Source organism: Lepus europaeus, chromosome 2 (genome assembly GCF_033115175.1).
Source record: "Lepus europaeus isolate LE1 chromosome 2, mLepTim1.pri, whole genome shotgun sequence".
Classification (NCBI taxonomy): Eukaryota; Metazoa; Chordata; class Mammalia; order Lagomorpha; family Leporidae; genus Lepus; species Lepus europaeus.
Genome location: NC_084828.1, coordinates 76,648,141 through 76,660,532, shown reverse-complemented (window position 1 = coordinate 76,660,532; position 12,392 = coordinate 76,648,141). Strand labels below are relative to the sequence as shown.

The 12,392-nt window shown below is 54.7% G+C and overlaps 1 protein-coding gene across 2 annotated transcripts in view; it reads left to right on the top strand.

Annotated features, from left to right (window-relative positions):
• Nucleotides 1-9,368, top strand: part of GPR156 (G protein-coupled receptor 156) — a 113,614-nt gene extending 104,246 nt beyond the window's left edge. For both annotated transcript variants that reach the window (XM_062208663.1, XM_062208665.1), the window contains 2 exons: nt 739-897; nt 6,394-9,368. In XM_062208663.1, coding sequence (XP_062064647.1) covers nt 739-897; nt 6,394-7,707 — 1,473 coding nt within the window. In that variant the 3' untranslated portion in view covers nt 7,708-9,368. The remainder of the gene's footprint in view (nt 1-738; nt 898-6,393) is intronic.
• The last annotated feature ends 3,024 nt before the right edge of the window (nt 9,369-12,392 follow it).

Sequence of the window (12,392 nt, the reverse complement as noted above, 5' to 3'; positions counted from 1 at the left end):
AGGAGCCAGGAGCTCCATTCAGGTCCCCCACATGGTGGCAGAGAAGTACTTGGGTTGTGATCTGCTGCTTTCTCGGGGGCATCAGAGGGAAGCAAGATGGGAAGTTGAGTAAACCAGTGCTCCCATATGGGATTCCAATGTCGCAAGTGGCAGATTAACCTGCTGTGCCACTACACCCACCTGTTTCATCCACCTGCCACATTCTTCCTTTGATATTTTTTAAAGATTTATTTATTTATATGAAAGAGTTACACAGAGAGAAGAGGCAGAGAGAGAGAGAGGTCTTCCATCCTCTAGTTCACTCCCCAATTGGCCGCAACGGCCAAAGCTGTGCCAATCCGAAGCCAGGAGCCAGGAGCTTCTTCCAGGTCTCCCATATGGGTGCAGAAGCCCAAGGACTTGAGCCATCTTCTGCTGCTTTCCCAGGCCACAGCAGAGAGCTGTATCAGAAGTGGAGCAGCCAGGGCATAAACCAGCACCCACCTGGGATGCCAGCACTGTAAGTGGCAGCCTCACTTGCTAAGTCACAGGGCAGGACCCCTTTGATGTTTTTAAAGTGAAATAACCTTAACATCATTCCTGTCTGCAAGTCATGCAGAGTGAAGAACACTTTGAGGAGAGAATAGTTTGTGCATGTGTGTATCCGTGACAGTGTCATTCCTTGATGTTTATGAGAGTGAGGGAATGTGTTTCTGGGTGTGTAATTAAATAAATAACATGTGTTCTTTTATCTAACAGCTGAAGCGATGGAAGGCATTTGAAGAGGAAAACCAAACAATCAGAGGCATGGCCAAATATTTCAGCACTCCCAGCAAAGGCACCCGTGCCCAGTATGTTGAGGAACAGAACTGCCACCCGAGAGGCGAGAAGAGCTCCATGGAGAGGCTCCTCACAGAAGTAAGCCACACCCCTGCCTGGCGGACTCCCTAGAGGGAGGAGCTCCCATCATGCACCAGGGCGGCACCTGCCCTCATTGATAGTGCTCTCTATTCCTCCCATTCTTCCACTCCCCTGACAGCAAGCAGAACCTCCGAGTTCCCAGGGATCCGCATCTACTTCATTCATTCTATGAACACATGTATATTGAGTCACAAGCATCGTGTTAAGTGTGATAAGCAAAGCAAAAGTAGTTCCTACCCTCACAGATCTCAGTCTAGTGGGGGGAACACATTGACCAGCTATGAGGTGGAAAATGGGGCCAGCCCTGTGGCTCACTGGGTTAATCCACTGCCTGGGACACTAGTATCCCATATAAGCACCAGTTCAAGTCCTGGCTGCTCTGTCTCCCATCCAGCTCCCTGCTAATGCACTTGGGAAAACAGCAGAAGATGATCCAGGTGCTTGGATCCCTGCCACCCACATGGGAGACCTGAATGGAGTTCTAGGCTCCTGATTTCAGCCTGGCCCAGGCTGGCCCTAGCTGCTATTTGGGAAGTGAACCCGTGGATGGAATGTCTCTCCCTCCTACCCTCCGTCCCTCCCTCCCTCCCTCCTTGTGTCTCTGTAACTCTGCCTTTCAAATACAATAAATAAATCTTTTTAAAAATGTGGAAAATGGAATTATAAGCTACATTTATTTTCATGCAAAAAATTTCAGAATCCCAGCATGTGAAGGAGCCTTCAGAAAGGTCATGGAAATGCATTTTTAATTATTTTTTTAATTTTTTTTTTTGACAGGCAGAGTGGACAGTGAGAGAGACAGAGAGAAAGGTCTTCCTTTGCCATTGGTTCACCCTCCAATGGCCGCCGCGGCCGGCACGCTGCGGCCGGCGCACCGCGCTGATCTGAAGGCAGGAGCCAGGTGCTTCTCCTGGTCTCCCATGGGGTGCAGGGCCCAAGCACTTGGGCCATCCTCCACTGCCTTCCCGGGCCTTAGCAGAGAGCTGGCCTGGAAGAGGGGCAACCGGGATAGAATCCGGCGCCCCGACTGGGACTTGAACCTGGTGTGCCGGCGCCGCAGGTGGAGGATTAGCCTATTGAGCCGTGGCGCCGGCCGGAAATGCATTTTATGAATGGATTTCAAATTTTTTTGCACTGAAATAAGCAGCTTCATACACACACACACACACACGTATATTTGAGAGGCAGAGAGAGGGGCGGGGGAGCTCCCATGTACCCACTGGTTTACTCTGCCAAATTCCCAAAGTGGCCAGGGGGAGGGGGCCCGGGGCAGGGGCAAGAGCCAGGGAACTCATTTCAGGTCTCCCACAAGGGTCTCAGGGGCCTCATTACGTGAGCCATCCCTAGGCCTTCCAGGGCCTGCATTAGCAGAAAGCTGGGACCCAGGGCCCGAGCGGGGAGTTGACCCCATGTACTCTGGTGAGACACAGGCATCTTACCTGGCAGGCCAAGTGCCCACCTCTAAACTCTCCTTTTATCCATTTCCACAAACTTTCTGAAGCTCCTTCATAAGCATGGAATCATACATTGTAATGAGAGTTACAAAGGAAACATTGAAGGTAGTAAGGGCAAAGGAACCGAACTTAGAGCAGTCAGAATAGACTCTTAGCAGAGAAACTGAAGGTAAAATACGAATTGACCAGGTAAGAAGTTTTGGGAAAAGTATTCCAAGCAGAGGAGACAGCAGTATAATGGCCTGGATTGTAGTGGATAGTGGGGTCTGTGTGATACGTTCCTTCTCTCCAGACGAGGACACTTCAGAAAGTTCATGGAAAATGAATAGAAAGCTAAGTGTATTTTGGTACAAGTTGTTTCAAATCCAAGGACAGTTTTTCATGAACTTTTTCATGAACTTCATGAAGACCCCGCGTATATGTGGATTTCAAAGTGTTTTGCACCAAAATGAACTCAGCTTTTAATTCTGTTTCCCATGACCTTTTCCAAGTACCCTCGCAGAGTAGCGTTGTCTTGTCCAAGATCTTAAGAGGCCCTCGCTGTCTGTCCCAGGTACCAGCGACTGATCTCCACATCCCCATCAACCTGGACAGGCCGACACGTGTACGGATGGGGACGGGGACTGGCCGGGGCCTCTGAACGACACCGAGGCACTGGGGTGGGGGTGCGGGGTGGGCAGCCCTTGGCCGTTTTTCTGTTCCCTGAGCCGGAGCCGGCCCCTCCCCTAGACTTGGGCGGAGCTACCGCAGCCTGAAGAGAGCACGTGGCTGCGCAAAGCCTGCGCTCCTCTCCTGGGGAGGGCACCAGCCTGGGGATCAGTCCGCGCGTGGACTGCAGCTGAGTGACGTGCTGCGTTGTTTTCAGTACAGAATGTACCTGCGTAGGTGCTCCTTGGGAAACTGCCTTCTACCTCGGAACTTCCACTGGGCATTCCCAGTTCCTAGCGAGGGGACTGAGTCCACACGGGTAGCACTGTGCACACCCCCAGCTCCCCTGGACCTCTGTTGCCCATCAGCCTGGAAGCGTCTGTTTCTTACTGCTTATGAAAAGCGCTCGGGACGTTATTTCAAAGCCAGCCCTCTTCCCACCTGGCAAGGGAGTAGCAGTGCCTTTGATACTCTGGGAAGTCTTCAAAGAAGCTTTTCTTTCTTTCTTTTCACTAAACAGAAGGCCAGAAACTTGGCTAGAACATCCACGATGGTTTCCATTCACAATCAGCTAAGGCTGGAACAGCCAAGTGGACTGGGAATGCGTGACGTGCTTTTTGTACTTGGGCCGTGCTACCCGCTTTCCAGAGCAGTGCCTGACTCTGCTCTCTCTGAAGGAATGCCCGGGCCTGCAGAGGGAGGTACCCGCACAGGTGCAGCTGCAGAGGCAGGAAAAACTGGCCTCAGCCGCCCACGCCGCACCTGGTACACCTTGGCCAGGATGGGCCTGCGACCCAGCAGCAATGCGGGCCTGTGGCAGGCCGAGAGGGGGTCTGTGGCCACACACCCGGCTCTGCAGCTCCTTAGGTAAACACAAGCATGCCTCCTGCATGAGGCCGGCCTCTGCCTTCCCGGAGTCCGTCTCTGGCTCCCTCCCACACGGCCCCCTCTGCTGCCCGGGCCTCCCTCTTACCTGGCCGTGATCTTCTCGTTCCTGCCCCTCTTGCCCGTACGACTGGGAGTCCACAGGAAGCCGTTGCGGGCAGCATCTGCCACGGATTTCCCAGTCTGTGTGAAGAACAGGAGCTAGCAGCTTCCAAGAGCTTGAAGAGTCCCCCTCTGAACTCTGCAGCAGAGAAAACTCACCTAGTGCCTTTGTTCCTTGAAGCACCGAAACCAGTTGATTCCATTTCTCCTACTGCCCGCACCCTGCGAAGCGCGGCAGAGGGTTCTTGGCTTCCCCTGGTTTGCCCAAAGTAGTGATTCACAAGCTCATGTAAATGCAGCTGCCAGGCTCCCGCAGGCTTTGCTCCCACAATGGCAGAGCCTCGCACTGCACCTCTAATTAGCATGCAGCCATGGGGACAACAGAGTCCCACTGCCTTTTCTGGAAGAAGGGAAATGCCCTGTGCAGGCCAACGGGTGTACATCTGTCAGCAGGCAGCGGCAGAGATTGCGTTTGCTGAGAGCCGAGCACTCTTCGGCGGTCACTGTTTATACTGATTTGCTATACGCAGAGGGGTTGGTGGGTAAGGCACAAAAAGGCAACGTCTACAACGCACTCACTGCAGTGGCTGTCACCGGCTAAGGCATCTCCCTAACTCTGTGAGGGGCTAGAAGTCCCCTGAAGGCAGCATGAGAATGTGCAGGGTGGGCTTCAGGAGGAGGGGCTGGTGGAAGAAGAAGAAGATCGGGGTCCTCCTGTGCAGCCATTATAGTGAGACCCTTGGGGGGGGATGGGTCTGGCACAGCCCAGAAGTGTAGAGCCTGAATGTCTCGCTGTTACTTATCCCCTCTGCTCCTGCTGAGTCCTTGAGTCATGAGTCATGCCCACGTACCCAGCAATGCCCAGACTCTACCACTCTGCAGGACAGGAGCGGGGAGAACAGGCAGGCAGGTGCTTAGCTGAAAGGCCCCTGCCTTATTCACAGTCGCTTCCTGGCCCTGGCCTCTGTCTTGATGGCGAAAGCAGTAGGCTACGCCAGGGTGAAACGGGGAGTAGTGAAAGCATCAGAAAACTCATCTTCTTGCTGTCGACGGGGAGCAGCGGGTTAGCCCTGTGGCTGCTGCGGGTGTTGGGCTGTTGTACTGCCATTGCTCTCCCACTTGTGCACAACTCTCCCATGTGAGCTTGAGAAGAAACCACAGGTCCCCTCCCTAGGCTGGGAATGTGCTTTGGTTTCCAGAGCATGCTCAGTGAATACCCAGATGCTCATGCTCGGCCTCTAACTTGGTAACAGAGAAACAGCCTTTTGATGTTCAGGCGAGCACTTCCTGGAACTTAAGGTCTGGCTACTGCCTTCCCCAAACCCTCAACCCAGTGCCGTCTGCCCCGGGACCTCCAGTTGCTGCTGAAGATCTCACCTCTGCTCCTCTGCCTCTGAGTGCCAGGAGTTCCCAAAAGTCCATGTAGGGTCTGAGCTGGAGCATCGGCTGCCGCAGCAAAGATGCAGGGCATAGCTGTACCCTGGACCCCACCACTCAGCTGCCACCCCTACCTCACGCCATGTGCTCTTGCACTCAGAACTGGCACATCTCTGCGGCTCCCGCCTGCCAGCCCTGCTGCACACTGCCTGGCTGTGCAGCACGAGGGCCGTTCAGCGGCCGCTGTGCCCCAGCCCCATTCATCTTCTGGGCTCCACACAAGATCTACTGGATCAAAAACCTGGGCCCCGCAATCCTTCTTTGCCCTTTTTATTTTTATTTATTTATTTATTTTTTTTTAGCTTCTCCAGTGATCCCAATGCACATACTTCTTTGAGAGGTACTGACAACTGCTACTGCCACTGGCTTTGGCCTTTCACCCGCAGAGGTTCAGCCTGGGCAGGTGATGACGCCAGCCCGAGATTCTCATTGGCCCTCCCCGGGTCTACTCTTACTCCTTCAACCTGGGAGTCTCCGCCCTCCTCCCTGTCTTTCCCATGTCTAGACTCCATAGCAAGAGGCAAATGCTGGTTGCCCTGCTTGTTCATCCTCTGGGGATGTGTTCAGATTCTATAAAAGTGTGGTAAACCTAGGACTGACCAATCCCAAACTATTCAGACTGGTGGCCTGCAGAGTAAGCTGGTGGTCTCAGTTCTGGGGGAAGGTGGGAGGGGGTTCAGCAGTCAACACGGAGCCAGAATGTGTCTTCCGCCTCCTCATGGACAGTGCCACACAGACTGGGGACAGCACGGGGAGACGAGAGTCGCAAGCATCAGTGGTGGCTAGCCTTACTGAGTGCTGCAGGTTGGTCACTGTGCCAAGCACTTCATGTGCCTCAGCTCCGTCCCCGATGGAGGGGCCCCGGCCTGGACATTGGAAGAACTGGGATTTGGCCCCAGGTCTTCTGGGAAACGGTGTGGAACCCCCAACAGCATCTTTCACTGATGGTTTTGCTTTTATTTTACAGAAAAATGCGGTGATTGAAAGCCTGCAGGAACAAGTAAACAATGCCAAAGAGAAGCTGGTGAGGCTGATGGCAGCTGAGTGCAGCTATGACCCCACTGAGGGCGCTGTCCCCCCTGCCTTTTCCCAGAGCGAGGGCGGCCTGCAGGTGGCCTCTGCCCAAGGCCTGCCAGCTCAGGGACCTTCAGACTGCCCCCCTGACGGCGGCATGGCTGCCCAGGGCTCCCAGTGTACCGCAGTGCCTTCGCCACCAGTGCAGAGCCGCCAGCAGCCTGAGCGGGACAGCAGCCACTCCCCGGGGCAGAAGGAGAAGACACCCGACATGAAAGACTTCTCTCACCCTGTGGACTTGGTTTGCAGCCAGAGTCCAGAAAGAGGGGCCCAGGGACCCGCGGCCGCTAGCCAGAGCGTCCTGCCGGGCAGAGGGAGCTCCGATCCCCAGAGTCTGAAGCAGCCAGAGAACTTGGAAGAGCCTGTGAGGCGGCTGCCCAGAGTGAACTCGGTGATCAGGGAGAAGCTGCAGGAAGTCTTAGAGGAGCTGGGCCTGGGCCCGGAGGCGCCCCTCCCCAGCCCCCCATCTTGTCCTCAGCAGCTCTGGAAGAACAGTGCCGCCCCTAGCCCCCAGAAGACGCCCCTCCGCAGGGAGCTGGGCTTCAGCCCGTACCTGGTGAGGAGAAGGCGGGTGGCACCTCGAGCTCGCTCGCTCGTTCCTGGCTCTGTGCCCTCGTTTGTGGGGCATCGGGTAAACAGGACTCTTTCTGGGACACATGGTGGGCTGAAGGTGCAGGATGGGGACAACCCCAGGCCGGACCCCCAGTGTGCTGACTCCAGGGTACCGAGGCCCTCTTCCAGGAAGCCTTTACTACTCCCCGATCCTCGGGGCAGGTTGGGCACCCTGGAGGGCAGCAAACAATGCCAGCCAGAGCCCGGGGGCGCGGGAGGAGGCAGTGCTGCCTTTCCTCACCAATCCTCGGCTTCTGGCCGAGCACCAAGTCCCACTACTCCACACCTACCCAGAGCCTCCGCCGACCTCCCTGAGCAGTGGCCGCTGCGGCCTCCGCGGTCCCCAGGGTGCCCCTCCCTGTCTTCTCGGTGCACCTACCTTGACACTGAGTCCAGCAGCTCAGATGAGTTCTTCTGCCGCTGCCACCGGCCCTACTGTGAAATCTGCTTCCAGAGCTCCTCCGGCTCCAGTGACAGCGGCACCTCAGATTCTGACCCTGAACCTGCTGTGGGGCTGGCCTCCTGGGAAAAGCTGTGGGCCCGCTCCAAGCCGATCGTGAACTTCAAAGATGATCTGAAACCCACGCTGGTCTGAAGAGCCTCAGAGCTGGTCTGGACAGAGTCCAGGACAACGGCCCCGAGGCCTTGGGAGGAGAGCCGGTTTCTGGTCTTCAGGGACCGGCCCAGTGGCCTGCATTTGACCAGCTCTTACCGTGTTGCAGCCACACTCACTGTGCTACTTGGGGCACCTCTTGATCTATAAAAAGAGTGGTGCTTCCTGTCTTGTTACTACCTCACATCATTACTATAAAAGACTGCAGCTGGGTAACTGTAAAAGATACTGACTCCTTGAATGAACCGGTGCTAAGTGAACGCATAGGGTTTCTGCCCAGGTCAGCCTGCATTCTACAAAGCTCTTCATGTACACAGATGGCTGGATGGCTGGAAGGACAGACAAGGTGGAGATGGACGGGAAGCATCTGCAGATCCTGAGCTGTGGCCTGTGACCTATCAAACTGGCTTTTTGGTGGACAGGCCTACCCGGAAGATAAGTCTCCATTGTCCTCGGGCCTCCCACTCCTGGAAGGGTGTGTGTGGTTGGTGCTAAAGGTTGTGAACAGCATCACCTCTGGCTTTCCAGCCTCTGGCCAGACTCAGCTGAGAGCCGCTTCTGTACCACTATTCCTTGTTCCTGTCTTTCTTCCAGCACAGCCCCTCACACATCATCATCCCTGAGTGTCAGGTCTCCTTGTGTCCTCAGGCCTCCCACAGCTCTCTCCTGGGCCCAGCTGGTACCCGGTCTTGTGGCCCACACCCTGACCATCCCAGTGGTGCAGAGCTGCGCTAGGGGGAGCACATACCAGCAATCTCTGTTGCATTAAAAGGGAGGCCTACTGGTCAAGAGACTTGATGCCATTGGGGTTGCATGACCAGCAACACTCACACAGATAAGAAAATAGGAAGAATTGGGGGACAGAAAGACAGGGAAGAAAACAAGTTTTGAGTTTGGCATGGTGCTTGTAATATCTAACTTCAGCAGTTCCTGATGATAACCATGCGAGTAGGCACTGTGATCTCTACAGATGGGAAATAGGTGGCTTAGAGAAGGGAGGTGACTCCCAGCATCGTACTGCTGGACAGTGGCTGAGGGAGCTCTCGCTCTCAGCCCCTGGGCCTCTAATTTGGTGGATTTCCCTGAGTACACATGTCTTCATTCACTCTTCTGGGAGTGACAGGTGAGGCTTGGCAGGCCAGACAGTGGAACAAGGGCAGTGTAGAGAAACTGAGATGTGCTCCCCCTGCAGTCCAGGATAGCGAGACTGGGTCCCTTGCCCCAGGGGCAATCCTCCCCTTCCTCACTGCCGCAGAGGTGCCAGGGAGTTGCCTGCCACCAAAGCCACAGGGGGAGTGCCGCTGGGTCCGCTTTGCTTGTTACTGAGCTGCTGGTCATTTACAGGCTGTCCCCTGCACCTGCTCCGCTCCCGTGTATGCATTTGTGGGCGTGCACAGGTTTATGGGAGAGAGTTTGGGCCTTGTGAGGTTGGCTCTAAATGTGTCACAGATCCATCCCAGACTCTCGGGGACTGCGACACCTTGTGACTCTTGAGGCTCTGGACAAGGAGGTTATCCTGGTGGCACAGCTTTGTTCCATTGACTCTGTTAAATACAAATTTCATAATTTATTCTGCGTGTGCATTTGTAGTTTCTGCTTGTGCTGTTGGTGTGCTGTCCAAGTGGTATCTGAATAAAAGAGAGATGAAGGCAAGTCTCTTCAGCAGTTGTAGTCTTGGGCCGGAGACGAGGGACTGGGGAAGACTGAATCCCCCAAAGGAGGGGAGGCGCAGAAGCTGTTAGAGTTGCTGCTCTGGGTTCCAAGAGGATCTTCTACCAAACATCCATTGGGAGCAGATTTGTCTGTGGTCTCTGTTCCATCCTAGAAACACTCCCCCAGTGGGAGGAGGAAACACTGGAGAGCCTGGGCTCCTCCTACCTCTCCTTGAACTCCCTTGTTGCCTTAGTGCCACCAGCAGCAGCCCCTGTTCATCCATGTGGAACGTACAGGCTCTTGGCCTGGCCCCCTTCAAGCGTCTGCACTCTGCCGCTAGACCCTCAGTCCCAGCCTCCACGCCCTGCGACCCGTCCATCCTTCTACCCTGCATTTCTTTCCCCACTGTGTGCGTCTTGTGAAGTAGCTGTGCTTCTATGTTCAGCTGGAGCGCCCCTCCCTTCTCAGCCTCTCCTAAACAGACCCAAGTAAACCTGAGGCTTCCACTGCCCATCTTCCCTCGAACAACTTTATAACCCTTGCCAGGCCTTGCTGAGATGTGGAGAATCCACCCCAAGTTGTTCATTTGGTTCAAAACCCATGTGCCAAACACCACGACTGCCTGCCCAAAAATGTCCCCAGATCTATTACTTGTTCTGTGCACACCCCACACCCCGATCTGTGCCAGCTCCTTTCCTAAATCTTTTGCCCGAAACCAGTGAATCCAGTGATGAAATCTTTCAAGGCATGAGTGTGCCTTGACTTCTGGCATGTCTTGGTTGTTATGCTGTTGAAGAAAGGGCAGTAAATTGTGCGGAGGAATCCTGCAGAAGTAAACATTGCCTCTGCTGCCGTCATCCCGGCTCTTTCTGTCTCTGTTGGTCCTGAGCGTGGCACGGAGCCAGGCCTGCTCCTGACTCCAGCATTTGTTCTCTGCTGATTGAGAATCTCAGGGTGGGAGGTGTCCACACTAATCCCAAAATCTGTCCCTTTGCCTCCCAGCCTATCCCAAACCCAAGGATCATCTTGGCCTTCCCAGAGTTCCTAAAAGAGAACACAAAGCATCAGATGTAGGAGGCGTGCTGTTTTTCAAGAAGCCCAGTGCTTGGCGGGTGGTAAAGAGAAAGGTCAGTGCACGTTCCACGGAACCTCGTCTGGGTCTGCATTTATCATGTTCCATCCAGACGCGTCTCCCGCACAGACTGAAAGTTCCTGGAGGCACTGAGTTGCCTCCTTCATCTTTGTGTTCCTTGGAGTAGCCATCAGAGAGCTTTGTCCAAGCTGTAAGCCCCGCAAATGCTTACTGGGTGCATAAGTGGGTGAAGCAGGGGAAGGCAAAGGCCCCACTCGGGCTGCAGGATGGCACAGAAGGCAGACTGAGCCACTGGCTGCGCTCTTTCCAAAGAGTTCAGAGCATGAAACAGCATCGCTAACAGACCCAGACGTAACCAAATTCTGAAAATGACGGGGCTTTAGGTCTCTTAGGAACAGCGTGATGGAGTTAATGCAGGGGAAGCAAGAAAGTTCTTTCGATAAAGGGCTTCTCCTCAAGATGTGTTCTTCGCAGGCCTGCTAGTGGGTAAGAAGCAGGAACAGCAGAACAGCTGTTCATCTTCATCACCATCAGCTTCCTGAGTCTCCTCTCCCGGAGCCCCACGTAAAGCAGTCTCCCTGTTGCCTCTGGCTGCTGCGTGTTCCTGGTGACACTCTCCAGGCCCTGTTAGGGGAGGTTCCAATGCGGTGATGGTGCTCAGGAGGCCCAGCGCAGGACAGAGCTCGCCCCTTTGTCCTCGGACTGTGCTATGCCTCGCCTCTGCTACCCACTCTGATGTGTTTTCATCCAGAAGTCTTTCCGACTTCAGCATCCCCTACCAAACTGCGCTTGAATTAGGCAACATCTTGGGATGTTCAGTTCACTGTTGAGGTCCCAGACAGACAGGAAAGGCCAGTGTCGCGAGGCAAAGTAACCTGTCATGAGTGTGGCAAGATCTGGGTTGGGCCTTCCCAAGTCACGCAGGCCCAGAGAGTAAGAGCTGAGGAGAGGCCCTGGGGAGGCCTGCAGGTGACAAAGAGAAAAGCAAAGGACAGGACAAAAGAAGAGGAAGGAGGAGCAGTCCAAAGAGCAAGGAGAGACAAAGGGAGAGGTGGTGGAGGAGGAAGTCAGGCAAACAACCAACCATTCTGCGTGGCCTGCTCAGCGGACATGGAACGGCCGCTAAGAAACACGCTGGCTCCGGTTCTGAGTCGAGACACAGCAAGGCTCACTTCCTCAGAGAAGGCAGAGAGACCTAGCAGCGTCCTTCCTGTAGCACGTGTGTCATCACCGGTCCATTTCTCCACTTTCCCCGCTGGACTGTGAGCTCCATGAGCCAAGCATTTGTTATAATTGGCTTGGTTTCTGCTGCGCCTAGCACAGAGCCCGGCCCCTGATTGATGGCCAGCACATGTCAGTTGAAAGAAACAAATCAAAGGAGGAAGAGTGGCCAGGCCGGGTCTCCAGAGGCACCCCGGCGAGGCGGCTCGCCAGTGTTCACCTAGGAAGCAGCCCTTGGGTGAGGGGTGACGGCGTTACTGATTCACCCAAGTTTAACCCCCCCTGTGAGAATAGCTGATCTCATCATCAAAAGAAGGCATTTTGGATGGGCTCTCCTTTCCATTAAAAAAATGGGGGGGGGGGCAGCACCGCGGCACACTAGGTTAATCCTCTGCCTGCAGCGCCGGTATCCCATATGGGCACCAGTTCTAGTCCCGGTTGCTCCTCTTCCAATCCAGCTCTCTGCTATGGCCTGGGAAAGCAGTAGAGGATGGCCCGGGTCCTTGGGCCCCTGCACCCGCATGGGAGACCAGAAGGAAGCACCTGGCTTCTGGCTTCGGATCGGCACAGCGCCGGCTGCAGCAGCCATTAGGGGAGTGAACCAGCGGAAGGAAGACCTTTCTCTCTGTCTCTCTCCCACTGTCTGTAACTTTACCTGGCAAATAAATAAATAAAATCTTTAAAAAAAATTTTTTTTTGG